General features: G+C 40.7%; 1 protein-coding gene across 1 annotated transcript in view; it reads left to right on the forward strand.

Moving 5' to 3' along the window:
- The window catches only part of inpp4b (inositol polyphosphate-4-phosphatase type II B), a 192427-nt gene that overhangs the window by 127323 nt on the left and 43863 nt on the right, over positions 1-21241 (forward strand). The window contains 3 exon segments of the mRNA XM_038713158.1: positions 999-1068; positions 4678-4825; positions 12135-12265. Of these exon segments, the coding sequence (XP_038569086.1) occupies positions 999-1068; positions 4678-4825; positions 12135-12265 (349 nt within the window).

The following is a 21241-nucleotide window of genomic DNA, read 5'->3' on the forward strand; positions in this document are numbered from 1 at the left end:
CTGAAATAATGAATTAACCACATTAGAATAATATGTTTTCCAGTAACACATTGTAAGTGAAAGATTAAAACTGTGTGACTGTATTTGCTAGGTGAGGTGAATCAAGATCATTCCTGTAGCAGCCTTCTTTACTGTATATCAATCAATCAATCAATAAATTAGTAACTTATCATTTGCTATTAGAAAACGAAACTGCAGTATGATGAGCTGATAAACACTGAAATGGAAGTGGCAGTAATAAATTACCAACTCAGTCAGTGAAGTCACAGCAGGTGTTTTCCTTCACCTGTCGCCTGCTGTGACATCACTGATTGCATTGAAGGTAAAAGTGCAGCATGCTTGAACATTTGAACTTACAAGAAAGCAACAGCAGCTGTTTGCTCTGTTTGGTTCCATGTGGGGTTAGTCTTTAAATGTAGTGTTTGGAATATACATACAGTACATATAGTAGCCACTACTTCTGTGTTTGTCCCCATAACAGGTTGTTTCAATGGAATCAAATTACTTTATTGCAGTGATCCAAACACAAATTGAAGAAATGCAAACCTAAAGCCAACAAAAAGTTTAATTCACCCATTACAACATTAATGCATTAGATATGTAGTTATTTTCAAAATGTTGTACTAATGTAAGCATGTTTAAAGAATCATGTTTTATTTTAGTTTAAAAAATCAAATGGTTCAAAAAAATGGTTGAACTGAATTTTGTTGTTGTAATTTTAGCTTGACACTAATGTTATATTGCTTCTTTCTGACAAAGTTAACTTGGGATTTCCATACATAAACTGGCGCTTAGATGTGAGATGATATATTGGCCACAGACTATACTTGCTTAGGGGTGTGGTCATCTCCAATGTACCTGATAAGCAATGGTCATGGTCATGGCTTGCCTGCTCCTCAGAAAAAAACTTCATCATCCCTGTTGTTGTCTCAGAAAGAACATTTTGACGTCAAGTAATATTCTCTCCATTTCTCTCCTTCTGTTCTTTTCCTTTTCAGTGTCCCTTGGTTTGTGACTCTGCGTCCCATGCCTGCATCGACAGAGAAAACAACCCTCTGACAGGACCAGGTATGATTCACACCTTGGACATGTGTCACTTCTTCCTACTTCTTGATGTTTTACACATATTTTTACACGAGTAAAATGGCAAAAATTCACCTTGTAATGGCCATAAAGAAAAACTCTATTATAAAATATATATATATATATAAAATACTATATTAATGTGATGTATCTATTTGACCTTGGACTGGCCTTGAATATGCTCTTCATTAACACGATTTGAGGCATCCCATTTGAATATCAATAAGAATATTAATGTTTCCTGCTTTTATTAAATAGAAGTCCTGGTGTATTTAGGCAGTGAGAAGAATAGTGGGAGATTAATGACAAAGAGGTAAACCCTCTTTGTTCTTTGTTGGCTAATTCAAGACGAGCAAAAGATGCGATGCTAGCTGTGTGAGACTAATTTAGTGGCGACACAGAAAGCTAGCTCTCTCAGTGGTAGAGAAAGACAGACATGTAGACAGAAAAGGGATAGACTTGAAAAGGCCATGACTCCTGCTGTGTTGAAACTTCACAGTCCTTGTTCAGAGGAGACTTGGGAAATAGTTTCCTTTTTTCATCCCATACATTCATTTGTTCCACACATTCATTTTCTTTTTTTTCCAGATTCCCACCACCCCCTTAAGCTCCCTGCAGCCCCCACGCCTGTTGTCATGATGTCATTGACGCTTACTGTTTCTACTGTGATTAGCTAGAGAACTGCAGCCACGTTTGCAGGTGCACATCTGCAACTCGTCAAAACAATACCCTCCCTGCAGATCCCGCCAGATTGAGTAATGCAATTTAGTCCTCCACTTTTATTACCTTTTGAAATGAGCATGTGGAGAGCAGGGAGATAGGGGAGCCCACGCACAGCATGTCACAGGAAGTCATTTTCTTAAGAGGTGTCGGGACGGGAAACAGAGGCATCGGATTGGTGGTCAGATTAGTGTGGTGGCAGGGGGGAGTTCAGGGGTTAATCTGCTTCTCTGACGGAGGTGGAAGTCGGCAACTGTCACATCTCCGATTAAGGTTGTGCCCTTACCCCCCTTCTCTCCATGCGTCTCTTGCTCCCCATTTATTTTTGTGATCCATTTCACTTTCTCTAATCCCCATGCCAACAATGTCTGAATATCACATTTAATTTTGTTGCAATTATACATCCTTTCTGGGGTCATTCAATTGCCAGGCTAAACCTTAATCATCTTTCATTTCAACATCAACTTCAGCATCATAGAGAAATAATAATGCGCCTCTCTATAGCCTATTTGGCTTACAGTTATTGTCCTCAGAGCCTCTGTCGTCTTTATGTACTTGTGTGTGTATCCACACTTTATTGTTTGCATATGATGATATAAAAAATTTGAAAATAAATTGATCTGAAATTGGCCTTTTTAATAAAATAGCTTTAAAATATGTTTGTTGTTTTGATACAGAACGTGCATTTTTTAGTAAACACAGATATGTGCTAAACAGTGATAGAAAAAGCTTTTGTGCAGAGGCTCAGAAGTGTCTTTAAATGTTTAAAAATAATGCCACACATGCCTCTGAGAAATATCCTACCAGATGGTGCTTTATTTCTACGGTGCTCATCTGTACTGTAATGGACTATTTGTCCAATTTAATCTTGCATAGTTTTACTGTTAAAAGAAAAGTCTGGCATTGCAATCAATGGAAGACAGTTTTTTTTGTTTTCATTTGGAATAGGGCTGCAACTAACGACTATTTTGAGAGTCGATTAATCTATCGATTACTGAAACGAATAATCAACTATTCGGATTATGAATCGCAAAATTACACAAAGCATCTTATTTAGCTATCAGCTTTTAAATTAAACTTGAGGTTGTTTTAGGGATGTGCTAATTAACAGTCATGACAGTAAAAATCCATGATTTTTTACGGGAGTTTGGGACGAATGACCCGCCGACTCACGCATAGACAGGAGAACTGTTTTCTCTTCTTTAAAAAGTAGAAAATTGTCCGGTGTTGTTTGATCTTGCCCACTTGGCAGCAACACGTTCTCCAGCTGGAAACGTCGCCATGAGTGATGCATCGTTTATGATTGTTAGAGCACATCTGCCACGGAACGGGGTCATTGTGTATCATAATTATGTGCTACTCTCAGTGCCATTACTGTAACAATCAATTATTTGACCAAGGGAAACTGTATAGAAAACATTACAGCTCATAATGTGAAGTAACACGGCTTTAACGTGTAGCTAGCTCGCTAACTAGCTTACCAAGACGAGTCTTGATCATCCACAGAGCCACAACGTTACGCGCCTCCTCTTCAAATGCTCTGGTTTGTCCAGGAAAGCTTAATTTTGCAGACGCTGCAGTTCACAACCTTTTTGGCTGTGTGAAGAGTGAAATGCTCCCACACTTTGGATATTTTAGGTTGTGAAGGTGTTACTGCAGTGCTGATGTTGTGTTGTTTTAGTAACGTTACTGTTCACATCACTTTACTTTGTTAAGCTGACGGTGTCTTTACGGCCCGATGACGTCATGAACGAAACGGTTATTAAATTTGTTGGCAACAACGTCAACATCAACTACGTCGATTAGTTGTTGCACGCCTAATTTCAAATGTTTGTCCAAAATTCACAGCCATCACACTTGACATTGCATCTTATATTAATATCCTCTCACTACATAAGAACTCCCACTGTGGTGCACTTTCTTGGACCCATCTGCACTGAAGGGCATCACTGAACTTAAACACTTGAGGACAATGAATAGCACAACCAGGATTAATGACTCAGGCACTTAGACAGATGACTTTGACAAAAGGATAATCTGGGGCCAGATCATGGTAAAGTACAGTATGAATGGTAGTGGGAGCACTCTCTGTACTGACAGTAGGAGCAGAAGTGTGGCTCCCACTTTGAATTTAAGCAAACATTTTACTGGTGCCATGCATGTTTGACTGCCTAGAGTAAGATTGTCAATATTTCACCCCGGGTGCTTCAGCTCCGACTTATTGAGTGACTTCCTTTATGACTGCAGCTCTGGAAACGAAAGGGGTTAGTAAAAACTGTTCAAGGCACACAGCTTTCTTGCCCTCTGCTGCCAGCATGCAGATAAGAGCATTAGAGCTGTTTTTCGTTTTGCAGCTATTAGCCACCCTCTGCAAAAAATGAAGAAGATGGCCGTGAATCTGAATCGATTTTAATGGGAGAGCTGGGCAGTGGGGGTAGCAAGCAAAGTTTCAGAATGATTCAACTGCCTCTGCCCCACTGTTGTACAATAAACAAGCAATTAAAATGGAAATGGAGGAAATAATAAGGCAAAGATTAACAGGACAAGGTCTCTGTATTTCAGTCTGGCTGCCATTGAAGTAGAAAGAGAGAGAGAGAGAAAGCCTTGGAAGATGAGAAACGCCTTATCTATGGCAGACACAGTTATTGATTATAGAATTTAATTTGTGCTTCATACCTCATGTGACTTTTGAAGAGCTTCTATCTGTAGGTCCTTGAGGTTGCCAGTTGTCAAAGTTGTTTAGATCTTCTCTTCTCCCTTTGTAAAAATTTAAAAAGTTAGGATCATCTTTGATGAGAACATGATGTATTTTCTGCTGCATCAGATCAATACACCTTTCTTTCCTCCCTGTGTCTTCCTCCCTGTCTCTCTCAGTGTTCAAGAACCCAGTAAGCAAGGTGTACAGATTTCAAACTATGGACAGCAAATGGATGCTCGTGCGGGAACAAATGGAGGAGTGCACGTTGTCCTTTAGCATCCCCAAACAACTGCTCTCACTGTATATCCAGGAGGACATGAGCAGGTAAATCACTTTGAAATCATACTGTTGATCCTGTGGATGTCACTGCCAGCTTTCTCATTGCATCAGATAGCTTGTTTCCTGTTTGTGCAGGAGTCAACTTAGCAGCCAATGGAGAACCATCAAAGGTTCAAAGTAAAACTCCAACCAGGTGTTACCTTATTATGCGTACAGTTGGTGTATGTAGTTTCTAGATCATCTTTTCCGACCCAGTTCACCAATGTAAATGACTATTTAAAAGTTCCGCCTATATTTGGAGAGGAGTGAATTATTCAGAACTGCTTAACACTTCAAAAGAGGCTCCTATGGCTCCCAGTCTTCTCACTAAGCATGGTAAGAAAGCACCTGGAATATGCAAACAGACAGAAACTTAGCTATAATGCTTAAGATTTCAGTCCTGGTTAATTTGGCGACACCCATTGTTACTTGTAGTAACAGCAAGCACAGGTTAATACTCCAGGTCGTTTACTTCTGGGGGGACAAAGCACTACTAAAGCAGCAATTTTGTCAGAAATACAACAGAAGAGGAACTATTGTATCTATTAACAGCGTTGCCAAACAAACTCATGTTTTAATAAAGAAGTCAGTGGCCTTTTCCATTATGCCATGAGCAACTACGGTCTGACTTAATGCAGCTCACAGTGAGAGTAGTTTTCCACAAAAAGGCAGGTCATAGTAAAGTTGGTTACCTTGCTGAAGAGCTCTCTTTATCTAACAGCTCAGTCTGGCGTCTCCTTGTTCCTTTACTCCCTCCAATAGGTGAAACCGATCCACTGCCAAAAAATTATGATTTTCCTTATTTGGATTGAAACTTTGAGATATATTTTGTTGTGAATAAGTGTGTTTGAACACATAAAAACTGCATCATTATTTGAATCAGGGATATAACTGCAATTAAAGTCCAGTCCAGTTAATACTGTGTGAGAATGAGGACAGGTTAAAGCAAGGTCAGAAGGAGGTGATGTTTCACCAGTCTCTGAATGTGAACCCGTAATTAGATCAAAGAGTCCCTTCCCTCAGGCTCGACCAGTGTTTGTCAAGGCACATCATTCCTCAACTGGCCTGTTGTCCCTGGTAACCCCCTTTATCATACACAACGCACAAATGCATCTACATACACACACACACACACACACACACACACACAGTTTAAGAGGATTTATGCTCACATCAACACATGGAATAGGCACAAAAAAGATGCAATCACAGATTTGGATGAACTTGGCAGGGGAGAAGGGTTTGATTTGTAATCACAGTGTGCACCTAAAGGATCTCACACACAGAGTTCAAGGACATGCAACAACATAAACACAAGTGCAATCATACCCTCCACTACACACATTCACATAGAACCAATCGCACTGCCATTATTTACCGATTTGACTAGACGAGCTTTGTTATCAGTTTACCTGTCAAACACAGTGGTTCCCACATTACCTCTCTCAGTATCTCTAAAGCCAGACTTTTCAGGAATTTTGGGCCAATTTATTCCAGATTCAGCCCTCCCGACAATCGGACGAGAAATCTCAAATCCAGTCTTAAACCTCACACCTATTTGATATTTAGGAAATAATATCTATATGATTATGTCAGTTATATCTTATTACATCAGTATTTTCTGATCGGGACAATAGCCAATGACAGACAAGTCTACAAGGAAATGGAAGCATTACAAGTTAACGTTAATCCCGGGGCAGCTGACAGTGTTGCCAAGCAATGGTAAACATTCCAGCCCTTGAGGCTAATGTTAGCTAGCATACTACTGTTGACAAATATTAAAACTGACAGTTAAATCTCACCTCCAATTGTTGTTGAAGAGTAGAACCCATGTTGACTGCGTCTCACCAACCATTTTCTCATCCAGACGCGTGCCTTCTGCTTCTGTTTTTTCTCCATGCAAAGTATTGCAACATTACAGCCAGTTGTTGCACCATGTCAGTCTCCATTATCTTTACGTCTGCTCCCCCATGAGATCACCTGAGATCATGTACCTTACATGCATTGCTCCCTCTGGCACAACAATCTTAATAATATCCTATAGTGTGTGATGCGCCATTATTTTCAAATCTCGTAGTGTGTGCTTGTTTGAGATTAGAGAGAAGAACATTGTACTGCTTATGTACGTGATGCTACCCTATTTCAAAATCGGTTAGGATTTTAAAACTTCTGTAGTCTGAGCCCAGCATAACTCTACTTTCTGTTTAAATAGAGGACGATCTGCTCTGCAAACTGATCATTTAAATCACAACTAAATTTAGAAGACAATTATATTACATGTATTAAATATCTTATCGGTATAATACTAATGCTCATGAGCAAACCATGAATACCATATACAATGTTTGTTTATTAACAGGCATGTGTACCATATCTCCAGCTCGGCCGCTTAAGCACCTCTTATAATCTCTATAATCATCTTTAAATGTTGTCTTTCTCCATGGTGCCTCTCTATTTAGCCGATTCTGTCAGCCAGCCTGACACTGGTGCTTGCTCTGTTTCTTTAATGATTCAGTTAGTGCCACAAAGTTGTGAGTGCAGCGGCGGATGGTGGGTGGCTTCGTTTGCACTCTATGATAATCTTGGATATTTCTTCCTTCTGTTTGTTCGCTTTGATGTCTAGAGTCATATTCTAATCTGACTCTGCAAACATAGAGGTGGCTGATTTTTCTTCATTCCTGCGGTGAAAATGTGACTCTTGCGTGTGTGTGTGTGTGTGTGTGTGTGTGTGTGTGTGTGTGTGTGTGTGTGTGTGTGTGTGTGTGTGTGTGTAAAGATAATTAATGCATGTGTAGTGAAGTTGTCAGCGTGTGGGTGTCGATTAAACCCCATTTATTAAGAGCTGTTTGGTTTCTCATTAATGGAAAAAACTCATGTTCCCCTTCTTTTCCTGTTAATAAACAAGTGCTGTGATCTTTTATGAAGATCGTATAGGGGACATTTTGTCATCCGGCTTTAAGGTTTCCAATTGTTTTGTACATTCAGGACCAGTATTACTGACTGTGCTTGTTGGATTGAGCAATTTTTTAGAACGAGCTGCACATTATGCTGAAAGAATGGTTTGCTTTTCAGTCCTCTCACACAGTTTTTATTGACCCCACACACAAAGCCCTCTGATTAAATTGAACAGGCACTATAACACACCACGGAATAAAGGTACCCATATGACAGGTCTGTGCTCTTTGGGAAATGTATTCTGTAGTCCCAGTCATCTGTCCTAATCAGTTTTAACACATTCTACTTGATTTGTCCATCCTTTCATTTTCTCATATCTGCATCATGTTTAAGTCAAAACAAATGACTAAACTGCGTCAGCTATGTCTTTATATCAAATCCCAATCATTATTTAATTCTTAGTAATGACATCATGTCTCCCTTTCTCCTTTCTCTCCTGCCTCCCCTTCTATCTCTATTCTTATTATAAATGTTTTCTATTTTCAATTGTTTTCTGTTTGTCTGTATCTATTTATTTCTTATCTCATATTCCAAAAGGCAGAATTTAGCTTGTGATTGTTTGGAAAGTGTAATTAGCTACTGCTACTGAATTATTTCAAATACTTTGTAATTTAGTTACTTTTGAAAGAATGTTTTTTAGCCTTCAGAAAAGAATCAACCATCCAGATATACAGTGTGTGTGTGTGTGTGTGTGTGTGTGTGTGTGTGTGTGTGTGTGTGTGTGTGTGTGTGTGTGTTGCTTTATATATTATATACATACACATATATAAACAATCCAAGGACCAAGAATCAACAATTCATAACTAGGAAAGCACAACATAACATACTTAATACAAGTTAAAAGTTAATAATAATAATTATTAAATAAAGAGTATGTCAGCAAACTCCAAGAAGTGACAAAATGTCATCAACAAATGTTTTTATAATAAACCAGAAACAAGAGAAGACAAGGAAATGGGTTAATGTGGGGTGGGGTGGCCCTACTCGGACCACACTAGCTGGGAAATCTCCCTCAGTGCTGTCTTTTTGACACCACAAGAATCCCTATATGTTTGTCAGCTCTAGGCTTCCAAGAGCATGCATCAATTAAAGAAGCAGTGATTATATATTCCCTTTTGAAGAACTGATCCTTGATATTTCTTTGCTTTTATTAAAAAAAAGTTTTGAGCCACTCTCATTTACAAAGATACTAATCTCATTTCTGGGACTGTTGAATACAACTGTTTTGAATAAACATGTAAATTGATCATTGATTTCTGTTTTATTTTTATTTTTTTAATGACGAAAGCAAAAAGAATACTTCATTCGAATAACCTAAAATCACATGCATGCCTGTGCTGCTGCCCGTGGTACTGTAAACTTCCTTAGCTCATGGTAATCTGGAATGCACTTACTTTGTGAGGAAGCCTTCTGTCTATCTTCCCATGCCATAAGCATAAGTTACTTACAACCACCTGCAGAGCGTGTTGGCAGAGTTGCCCAGCATGTGGCTTCTCTCTTCCTTGAGGTTGTTTTCAGCAGCAGGTTTGTTCAGAACTACAAAGAGGCGAGAGGAAAATGCCTCATATGTGATCTGCCAATTCACTTGTTTTTAGCCGAACCAGAAAACCACCTCTTCTCATGTAATTAAATGTCATGGAAATCGAGCTGATGATATCCTGTGATGGGGTGTGTATAAGAAAAGAGTCAGTTCACTCAAATTCTAAGAAATTATTAAATTATAATAATCAAAAACATGTTTTCTCAATTAACTTTAGTTTTTATCAACCCAGGCAGATTTGATTTAATTTACCCAGGTTTTCATATATCCATCCCTGAGATTTCTCCCTTATTACATTGAAGATGAATGGAATGTCTTTGTGGTGCTAACGGCCCACATAGTCAGTTAGCCAACTCATGTGGAATAGATTAATAAGTAAATATTGAGTATGTTTGCAGCAAGAAGGTTGTGGGTTCAAAACCCGGTTGCCCCGGCCTTTCTGTGGAGTTTGCATGTTCTCCCCGTGTCCATGTGGGTTCTCTCCGGGTGCTCCGGCTTCCTCCCACCATCCAAAGACACGCAGGCTGGGTTAATTGGCGTCTCCGAAATTGTGGATGTGAGTGGTTGTCTGTCTATGTGTGGCTCTGCGATGGACTGGCGACCTGTCCAGGGTGTAACCTGCTTGGCTCTAGCCCCACAACCCTGTATGCAGGATAAGTGGTGGATGGAGAATATGTTTGCTGTCTTTCATTGCCCCACACAATGCACAGTGGGGAGAGACAGTGCTAACTTCCCCTAGAACGGGGAGGTGGGGCTTTTGAAATGCTAACAACAGCCGCCAGCAAGTAACAGCTTAGCTTTCAGGTGAGCAGTGTGGCAGCAGGCATGCAGCGAAACAGTGAGAAGAGCATTGACGGCTGAACAACCTCGCCATGATTAAAAGGGTGCGTTTGATACATGATGCAGTGAAAAGACTATTACATGTGAGAGTAGAGGAGGACTGGAGTCAGGCTGCCTGAACTGGCTCGCAGGCTTCGCTTCAATGAACTTTCATCTTACAATTGGGGGGATAATAAACAAGTCAGTCATTATTTTTGGCCAACACAAAGCAGTAGTTGTTCAAATACGACTTCACAGGTTCACAGGGTCACCACATACTACATACTATCCTAAATAATTATGCATAGAGGTTTCTTCTGGGACAGAAGACGTCTTTTACGTAGATATTTAACTGCAGCAAGCCAACTAATCTGCCACTTAACATCATAAAGCGCAAAACGGTTTTGCGGAAACCCAACACAACGGTAGAGCTACGGTACTAACCTATTATCACTTCACACACAGGCACAGATTACATTTTTTCCTGGCTGATTCCAATAACTGATTTTATAAAGATCTGACTTTTTATTGCCCAAATCTGACTTTTTATTGCCCAGTTTGCGTTTGTATTGTTTTACTATTTACACAATTATTCTAAGTATATGTTATTATATTATTTATTGACATATTAAATAATATAATGATTTCCACCAATGCTTACAAAAAAACATGAAATTTTAAAATTCAACCACAACATTTCTTTCTACAAATATTGTGCCTGTTACTTTGGATAATTCACAGACCTTGCTGTAAACTGTTCTTATTAGAATAAATTTCTAACAAAGAAATAGTCCCTATGAAAATTGTTGACAGCATGGCTAGATACCACTAGACATACATTTTTTGGGGGGGTTGTTTTTGTAAATTGGCCAAACACACCCCTTCACATTATTGTGGGTTTGATCATACATATGACATTGACTCTGTCTCTCTCTCTCTCTGGCATAATTTCTATCGCGCTCTGCTGTGTATTGAAATACTTCAAAGTCATCTAAAAATAACTTACTTACCTGGAGGAAACCAGGAAATAGTCTGGAGAGGCCATCAATGCCAAATGCTTTGTTGTAGTAGTTGAATTACAACAAAGAAATAACTACTACATTATGCTTTCAAACAATTATGCTTGGTCAAACAAATGAGCATTTATACATGCAGCCTTTCATTTTAAGACATACAGCATATAAAATGTATGTGTTGTAATCACAAAAAATACCTTGTTATCATGAAAGCAATGCATATGATGGTGTGTTTGTTATCCTGAATACTGTAATGAGCCTCCTTCAACCTCTAATTTCTCTGAAATCACTGCAATTTACTTTTTAATGGATGCTGGAGGGCTGGTTCCTGAATGATATCTGTCTATCTGATGTCACTTTCCACATGCAAATGATGAGCCACTAAGCAAGGCTGTAGTTCCTGGTAGAAAATCAACCCCCACCCACCCACACAAACACACACAAACACACACGCACACACACATACACATATTCACCATTGTTTCCTGAAGAAGGAGCACAGATGATTTGGGCCTTAGGCCTTAGGCAGATGAAAGACAGGCAACGATTGCATTGACACAAGGCTGACAGGATGGGTTTGTTTTATAAGTAATGGTAGAAGAATGGTAGGAGCAGGGGAAGAATTTTATAGGGCAGAGTGGGTAAGTGGGCCCCAACTACTAGCCTGAGGTTCAGAAATGTGTTTATCTGGCTCGGCACAGGGTGCTTCTGGTCATTACTGTGTCTGAAAGTGTGTCTGGTACAGTATGTGTAGGTTTGTGTCTGTGTTTTACCAGGAATGTTAATAATTTTTTATTACCCAAACAAGAAACAATAGATGTAGCATTACAATATACTAAATAGTATTTCCCCCTTAAATTAGATTGTTTTATTTCTGTTTGTTTTAAACAAAGAAGCAAAGGAGAAACTGCGAGTAAGCCAAGATTTGTGGACTTTGACATTGAATGTTAATGCTCCGTATTTGTATACAAATATATATCTGTAGGGTGCAGGACCTGAGGGAGCTGGGGGAGCTTTCTCCACACTGGGACAACTTAAGAAAAGAGGTGATCACACGATATGGAGGAATCATCAGCTCCTACCAGGAGACTTTGGCAGAACTGGACAAGATTACTGGTATGACTGCACCTGCACCAAATTTTGTGTCCACACATGCATTCATGTACACACCTACAAATGTGTTTTAATCAAAATCATACAAACACAATTGCTTATGAAATAGTTCTAAACAGACCTGAACTGGTCATCGGGAGCACTGAGAGAATTCCCGGTGGCCTGGGAAGCTAATTGGCCTGGAGTATCAGGCTAGTGTACTGTCATCACACACAACTGGTGGCATGCACTTATTCATCAACACAATGCTGAAGTTGTGGCCAAGGACATGGATGTATTAAGAGAACTAGATACAGTGTCAGAGGTAGGGCCCTGTTGATTCCTATGAAAGTTGCTCTTTGGTGCATGAAGCCAAAAAAAAACAGTCCCGGCTTTAAAGACATTTCCCCGGATGAACGCATAATGTGCATGCTCTATGGGCCTCAGCACCCATTGAGCAAGCGCACCAGAAACAGTCAAGCTGGCTAACTTCCGGTTAAGACTTTCCAAATGTCCACCATTTTACAGCCCCTTCTTTCACAATATAAATGGGGAAAACTATTTTTGGGCTAGTGTGCATCATGTGACGGACCCAGAAGTTTTTATTACACAGTTCCCCTTCGAGGGAACTCGAACTGCGTCGGTGACGACACTATGGGAACGCCTCTGGGCGTGGCAGGGCTGAATTATGAATGAAACTACTCCAATCCTATTGGTGTTGCTAGAACGGTAGCGTGTGACGGCGTAACCGGAGGCGTATATAAGCACTATTTGAATCACCAGGGGGGTCTGCGCTCGCACCCGTTATGCAAACTGGCACATCAGATCCTCCTGTGGTCCCAGCAGAGACTGCTGTCCCTCAGAGCGATGTACGTCCCTGGGACCCAGAATCAGGGAGCAGACCTGCTGTCGAGACAGGGGCTGAGGCCCGGGGAATGGAGACTCCACCCTGAGGTGGTGGAGCTATTATGCGAAAGGTCCCATAGATGTGGACTTATTTGCATCTCGGGTCCATCAGGACGGCATTATCCTACTACTAGTAGCCCCGTTTTGGCCGGCATGAGTGTGGTTCTTGGATATAATATCGCTCCTGGAGGGCCCGCCCTGGCAGGTCCCTCTGAGGAGAGACCTGCTGTCCCAGGCGGAGGGCCGGCTCCTTCACCCGCACCCCACCCTGTGGCAGCTGTGGGTCTGGCCCCTGAGGGGGCGCAGTTCCTGGAGGCGGGCCTAACGGCAGGAGCGGTCAAGACACTACTCAGCTCTAGAGCCCCATCCACGAGAAGGATGTACGGCCTGAAGTGGAATGTGTTCGCCACCTGGTGTAGAGAACGGGCGGTGGACCCAGTTACCTGCTCGGTAATTATGATACTGGAGTTCCTCCAGCACCGTTTCTCCGTGGGCCTCTCCCCGTCCACGCTCAAGGTGTATGTGGCTGCCATTGCAGCGTTCCACACCCCTCTGAGTGATGTGCCCCTGGGGAGGCTTCCACTGATCATGCGCTTCCTCCGTGGAGCCCAGAGGATGAGACCCGTGACTCGTTCCAGGATTCCCACCTGGGACCTGGCAGTGGTTCTCGAAGTGTTGCTGCAGGGGTTTCATCCCCCACCTCATGTGACGGTGGAGGACGGGATACTTCATCTGCTCTGCCCTGTCAGAGCGCTGAGTATTTATACTCTGGGGTCTTCCCGGTGGAGGAAAGCAGACCAGTTGCTGGTGTGTTTCGGGTCCCCCAAGGCTGGGCTCCCCGCTTCTAAACACACTATCAGCAACTAGATCGTTCAGACTATTTCCCTGGCCTATCAGGTGCGCAGTTTGCCTTCACCTATGGCCGTAAGGGCACACTCTCCTCGAGGCATGGCAGCTTCTAGGGCCTTCCTCGCAGGGGCGTCGCTCCAGGATTTGTGTGACGCGGCTGGCTGGGCCAACCCTCACGCTTTCATCTGGTTTTACAGTCTGGACCTTCCTTCTGCACCCGGCACCCGTGCGCTCTCCTCTTAGTCGTGCCTCAGGTTGCACACTGGGGGCAGGCGGGTTTTCGGCGCAGCCTAAGTGGGTATCTCGTTCCCATAGTGTCGTCACTGACGCAGTTCTCAGGTTACGTATGTAACCCTTGTTCCCCGAGAAGGGGAACGAGACACTGCGTCGGTCCGCCACACCTCACCCCGCCTGGAGTGCCTTGCTTCATAGAAAAGGGCTAATGTGTCCTGTGTGCCAGCGTGCTTATATACAACACCAATAGGATTGGAGTAGTTTAATTCATAATTCAGCCCTGCCACGCCCAGAGGCGTTCCCATAGTGTCGTCACCGACGCAGTGTCTCGTTCCCCTTCTCGGGGAACAAGGGTTACATATGTCACCCAAGACGTTTTCCCACTATGCCAAATGAAAAGGGTCTATCTGCAGCCTTGCAGGCTGAACCACACACCAACTTTACTGCATGACACACACCCTGAGATAACTTCCTGGATTAACATAAATATTTTAAGTGATTCTAACACAAATCTTTTCCTTAACCTAACCAAGTAGATTTGTTGCCTATACTTAACTAACCTGCGACTGTTTCGAGGGTGGGTCCTGTGGTGGTGTTTATTAAAAACAAACTAGCAGGACCGCCCTATCTTTCCCGAGCTGATTCTATGTTTAATAAAACATATTCATGCTATGTAGAAAAGCAGGAGATGCGTATGCATGGACATAATCTGGAAAAATAAAAACATATATTCTCTTTTCTATCAGGTGTCAGTATCTCCAGTTACTCAGAGCTACCAGCACTTCATGAATAAAAACATAAGTCAGGTGCAATGCAAACACAAAAATTATATATATGAATATTTATTCCTATTTTTAATTATAGAAGTTCAGTTGACTAACTCTTGACACTGAAGACACTTGGCTGTTATTAACTATTTTGGATGTTTTTTAACTAAAGGTGAAAGAGGTTACTGACATACAGCAACAGTAAACAGAAAAAAATCGACAAAGTGCTTACAGTATATGTGGTCTGTTGTGAATGTTGTGCATTAACCCACCCGCCCCTGGTTCTAAGATGGTTGGCATGTCCTTGGTTTCATAGCTGTCTCAAATGGCTTTGTTCACATATGATTGCCCGGATTTTCTGGTCCAGTAAATGAAAATCACTTATTTCTCTTCATGGTTTGTCCTTGGATAAACCAAACACCTTATTTATTTTTATCCACTGTTTTTTTTTTTTTTTGTTCACATCTCGCCAAAGAATTGTAATGCAACATTTTGCATACCGTTTTACTGTGAAAAAGTACAAGTAGATCTTCTGGCTAACGTTTGCAGATGGCCCTGTGTACCTAATCAATCAACCAAATCTTTCTCTTTTCAGTAAAATCAGTAAGAAAACTTAAAATGTCTTTCTTTTAAAAAAAAACAAACATCAGTGTTGGTAGTAATATAGAGGCATTATGGAAAAACCAAAGTAAATTAGTGATTAATATAATGTTGGCTCCTTTATAACCTGATCATAGCTCAAAACACTGTGGCTGCCCCTGACCTGTTAAGTCCAGAAAGTGAGGACAATTTGGGGTTAAAGAATGGATTCTGGGTGATTTGTGTCAATGACGAGTGTATTGAGAGATTGTTTCATTTATCTTCTTGCTGTGAAAGGGATTCCATAGCAACGCAGGTTTCATCAGGGGCAATTTAAATGTATATTTCTATACCCTCTTCTGTGTTTTGGTAAAGTAAATGTGTGCACATAAAAACTGATACAAATCTCTGCCATTTACATACAAAAAGATGAGTCTTGCATCTCATTTACAAATATTCAGTGTTCTACTTGGTATGCAAATGTTTTTTTTCACAGTTTTTGTAAATGTTTTAAATAATAATATGAATCCACACAGTTAGCTCTAATGTGAACACAGAAAGTAATTAGGCTGTTCCTCATCTGTCTCTGACACTGAACAAGGAAACATTGGACATGTGATTATGTCACAGAATGCCACTGATAATGGGGTGTTTGAAATGTATTTAGAAATATATAGGTGATAGAATTGTTGGGTTTAGTTTCATTACTCAAAAGCAGGATGAAAACTCACAATAGGTATTCAAATGGATTCAAGTCAGGTGATTGGTTGGGCCATTCTAGCAGCTTTATTTTCTTTCTCTGAAACCAACTGAGAGTTTCCATGGCTGTGTGTTTGGGATCATTGTCTTGCTGAAATGTCCACCCTTGTTTAATCTTCATCATCCTGGTAGATGGCAGCAGATTTTTATCAAGTGTCTCGGTACATTTTTCCATTCATCCTTCCTTCACTTATAAGAAGTTTGAAAAACAGCCCCACACCATTATGTTCCCACCTCCAAACTTCACTGTTGGTATGGTGTTTTTGAGGTGAGGCAGTGCCATGGCAGTTGAGTGCACTGTGGATTTGTTTCTTAAATAATATCTTCCTATGAATATTTAGCTTGCCGTGGACATAGGAACATTATGGCTACTGATTTATTTTACACTGATTTACTCTCATCCCCAAAATGAGATATTAGTATCTGCTGCTTTTTGCTTTTTCCAACTGGTGAAAAATGATGGTGGCTATAAGCCTCTGCACTGAACTCTGAGTGAAGGAGTTAATGGTGATCGCATAATGTGGCGTTGGCCATTACGGTTCCTGACAAGTCCCTTGTGTGTCCCAGATGCTGCAATACATGGAGGAGCCCCTTCCCAACTCAACACTCTAATCCAGCCCTGCATTAACTTAACAGGATGACAGACATTGCTAAACAAATTGGGTGGGCAAGCTGCTGCAGATTAATTATTGATGAGTAATATAATTTTAAAAAGGGGGGAGTAGAGACAAAAAAAGAGACAGAGTGTGGAGGTGGTTTGACTGTGAGGACCAGTGGGTGAGCAAAGACAGGAGAGACAAGGAATGAGAAGATAATTTCTCAAACTAAACAAATGGTAATAAGAAAAATCACAGAGCACCATTGTTCTCTTAATTTGTATGCCTACAAATTGTTGCTTTATAAGCTAAATCAATCAAAAAAAGATATGCTATCCAAACGTTTATCAAGTAAGAACTGAATGTAGTCCGGAAGTTTAAGCAAATCATGTTTTATGGCAATGCCTAGGTCTTTAAATAACAATACAAAATTGTTGAGAGCCTGCAAAATGCTTAAAATGAGTTGTTTTTTCACTATTGTAGGTTTGCACATGGCTCTGAGTATTGATGTCCTCAAGTAGGGTTATTTATGCAGTAATATTAACTAACGGCTGACTCTAATATGCATATAATTTAAGGTCAATCCTAAATTAGAGGGATTTCCATGCCCAAAAGAAGAATCTGTTGTCTGGGCACATTTCATGAATCAGATGTAGGTTTTTCTTGTTTTTGGTAAGAAAAAAAAACAATTAGAATGTTGGAGAAACAGCTGATAGTAGAATAAGATGTTCAGGTCCAACATCCTCACTGATTCTATTTGATCTATTTTTAATGATGAGCTGACATCAGCGAACACTTCAGATGTTCTACTGTACTGCACTGGACTCCTTTCGTAAATGAATCATCCCTACTTTCATTGTTTACCAGCTGGCGAATTAAAGGCACAGATGTAATCCAGTTAGAGTGATGTTTGTTGGACCTCCAATACTGCTGGCATTTCTCCACACAAAACTGTCAGTGACTCTTAAACTCCACTTATGGGATAAGCTTAAGGCCAAGAGCTACATATTGTAGATTAAGGCCCATATCTTATTTTCTCTCTTTAGTATCTGTATTAAATGTTCAGCTGTGGAGGGCACACTTTTTCTATTTTGTAGGTAACTAACATTACTTTACGTTTATCTTATAAATAGGAACAGTAAAAAACCCTTAAGGATAATGACCAAATTATTAAAAGACATCAGATTCCACTGCTCATACAGCATGTGTCCAATTCTCCTTTATGTCTACAACATATCTAACTGTGGATTGATGAAAAAAGCCTGCTGTTCTCTCAGCGCCCTGAGGATGAAACCCTTAACATGCTTCAACAGACCTACTCTGATCTGACAGACCTCACTGTTTTTCCAGTGTTGGTTGTCATTTGTGATCTTTTTGTTTGTTCTCAGCTTGTCCTCAGGCACCTAGGCAGACATATCTAAAAGCATAGGATGTTGGTTGATCATTTTTTAAAGGATTCTAAGGAATACAGAAAAGTGGCGATGAGCAAATAAATGACAGGAAAGATTAAAAAAAAAGATAGCAGCCAGATGTTGGCCAGTACTGCTGGCATCCAGCCCCTCTGTCACATAGCCAGCCCACCTGGGCAAACAGATGGGGATCAGATATGACTATTTCATCTAACCTACAATGGTCCCTAGCTCGTTTAGCCTGGTCCCCGGAGCTCCACAACTACATTGAGATCCCTCTGAGCAGGGATGACAGCCTGGCCATTGACTTCAATGTCAGCCTTTGGAAACAGCTCCTCCTAGTACAGAGATGTTTTGATGTACACGGAGGAGCAGTTTCATTCTATCTGGATGATGAAATTCGCACAGCATATAGGTCGAGAGTTTTTATTAGCCACATTAGTGGCTTGTCGCTATACGTGGCTATACGTATACGTATACGTACGCTGGTACTTTAGTGATCCCCTGACTTTTAATCTAAACTCTACCATGTGATTGATATTTTTGGGTTTTTATTATTTGATCGATTGCTGTGAAATTCGCTACAGATAGTTAAGGTATGTAGAGGAGAAGTTCTTATAACTTCGGTGAGTATGATGACATTCCATATAGCACCAGATAACTGCAAAACTTATGGCATTCCTATCTGTCTCAGCTGTACTTCGTTTTGTGATAATTAGAAAATGTTAGCATGTTCATCCACACTACTCCGTTTTAGTTTACAAACGGAGAATTAAAACGAATACAATCTCCGTCCACACCAGCGTTTTAGCTGTGCTTTAGAGTTGATCTCCGTCTACATTAAAACAACTAAAAACGCACATCTAGTGGCCGTTCAGATAAACTGGGCATGCGAGTGCTTGTGTAAACATGAAGCAGATGCTTTTTTGGGGCGGCAGTAGCTCAGTCCATAAGGATAACGCTGGGAACCGGAGGGTTGCCGGTTGGAAGCCAGCTCGGACCAGAGTTGTGGAGCGTGGACTGGTAGCTAGAGAGGTGCCAGTTCACCTCCTGGTGAAGGAGGCCTTGAGCAAGCCCCTAACAGCTCGGGCATCTATCTGTGTGTTGCTATGGGTCCTGTTTGTGCATGTATGTGTCTTTCGGACCTGTGTGTAAATACTAACATAATAACAGAAAACACTGAGTTTCCCCTCGCAGGATTAAATAAAGTATATCACCTTCTTCTTCTTCTAACGTAGTTACAGAAGACTTTGCGAAAGACCAGACCAGATTTTTTTTTTGCATGCACCAATAACAAGCTGAATGAGCTGAATCTAACAGGAGTGTGGCGGGAGAAAACAGACAGGAGTCGTCACAAAGTAAACGGCGACATGCACAGTACAAGTGTAGGCAGATAAGATGTTATTTGCACGGTACAGAATATTTTAATAAAAATACCAACTCAAAAACTCCGTCAGTAGCACTGTGAGAGAGAGCCGAGCGTGAGCGTCTTCGTCCTTCGTGGGGTTTTTAAGTCCTTCGTTTTTACCCCGTCTACACTAAAACGCCCTCCGGAGTTTTGAAACGCAAAACGGGGTCAGCAGCATTTCCAAACCTCTCCATTTTAGGTCTTCATTTTCGCCGTTTTAGTCTGGACGGGGGGTGCAAATGTAGCAAAAGGTCTCCGTTTTAATTCTAAAATGCAGTTGTGTGGATGGGGCCTAAGATGGTGAATCTGGTAAATATTACCTGCTAAACATCAACATGTTAGCATTGTCACTGTGTTAGCGTGCTATTAGCATTTAGCTCAAAGCACCATTGTCCACTAATCTTTTCCTTTAAAGTAATCAGATATTGTGTAATTGTGTAATTTCTGTTTCTAATAATATATTTTTGTTACTGTTTATACAAGCCTGTATTCAGTGGACATTTATTTTCTTACTAGTACCTTCCTTGTGGCTCTTGTAAATCCATCTACGCCATGTTTTTACGCCTCCTTTTCAGAGGCGGAAAGCTTTCCCCACAAAACTGACAGCATCAAATTACTTGACAGTAAATCCAGTCGAATACGTAATCAACCTCCGTTAACATGTCTCCTATCATTTTCAAGATCCTTCTTTTAATGCTTATACAGTAAGGAGACAATCGCACCATGCAAACACAAACTCCAGGCTTGTGCATCTGCTTGATAAATACAGCACTTATTGCATATGGAGCTTATGTTTCAGTCTTCACTATATTTAGCCGACAGATTGTATATTCAGTGCTTAGAAATCTGTTTACATTTGCACTTTGACAAGTACAGCAAAACAGTTACTACTTTAGGAAGAAAACATTGATTTTTTCATAGTGCTTGAAAATAATAAGCCACGTCAGTGTCAGCTCCAGCTGAGTCAAAAGTGTTATCCATTTCTGAGGTAACACATTTCAGCTTGAGTGGATCATTAGTTTCAGCATTATATACAGTAATGGAGGTGCAGCACATTTGTTTTCATGTTTGGCCAACCTGCCAAATGGTGTTAAAATCTGTGGCAGGTAACAGCTTTTCTCACCTAGCTTCTGTGTAAACAGATCTTTTGTATCGCTTCAGCTTTGATTGGTACATACTGGTCTGTTGCCTCGAGAGTAATTAATGAACAGGACGGAAAAGAGTGTGTACAGCTTAGTTTAGTTCTTCTCAACACAAAGTAGAGTTATGAAACATGTCAGCTAGAAGAGCTGGAAAGTGTGGATACTTTGTCTTATTAATTATTCTCCAATTAACATGCATTATGAGCTGCAGCACAAGGAACACACTCTGTAGCATCTTACTATACTATACCACCACTCTAACATGGATTACATATGTCACTCAGTGACATAAGAACAGTTCATTACAATATTGTCAGTCATAGTATTTGGAAACAGTAGTAGAATTCCACT

This window comes from Micropterus salmoides, unplaced genomic scaffold (assembly GCF_014851395.1).
Source record: "Micropterus salmoides isolate LMB-PRFRI ecotype aquatic unplaced genomic scaffold, ASM1485139v1 Ms_hic_scaffold_12, whole genome shotgun sequence".
In the NCBI taxonomy this organism is placed as follows: domain Eukaryota; kingdom Metazoa; phylum Chordata; class Actinopteri; order Centrarchiformes; family Centrarchidae; genus Micropterus; species Micropterus salmoides.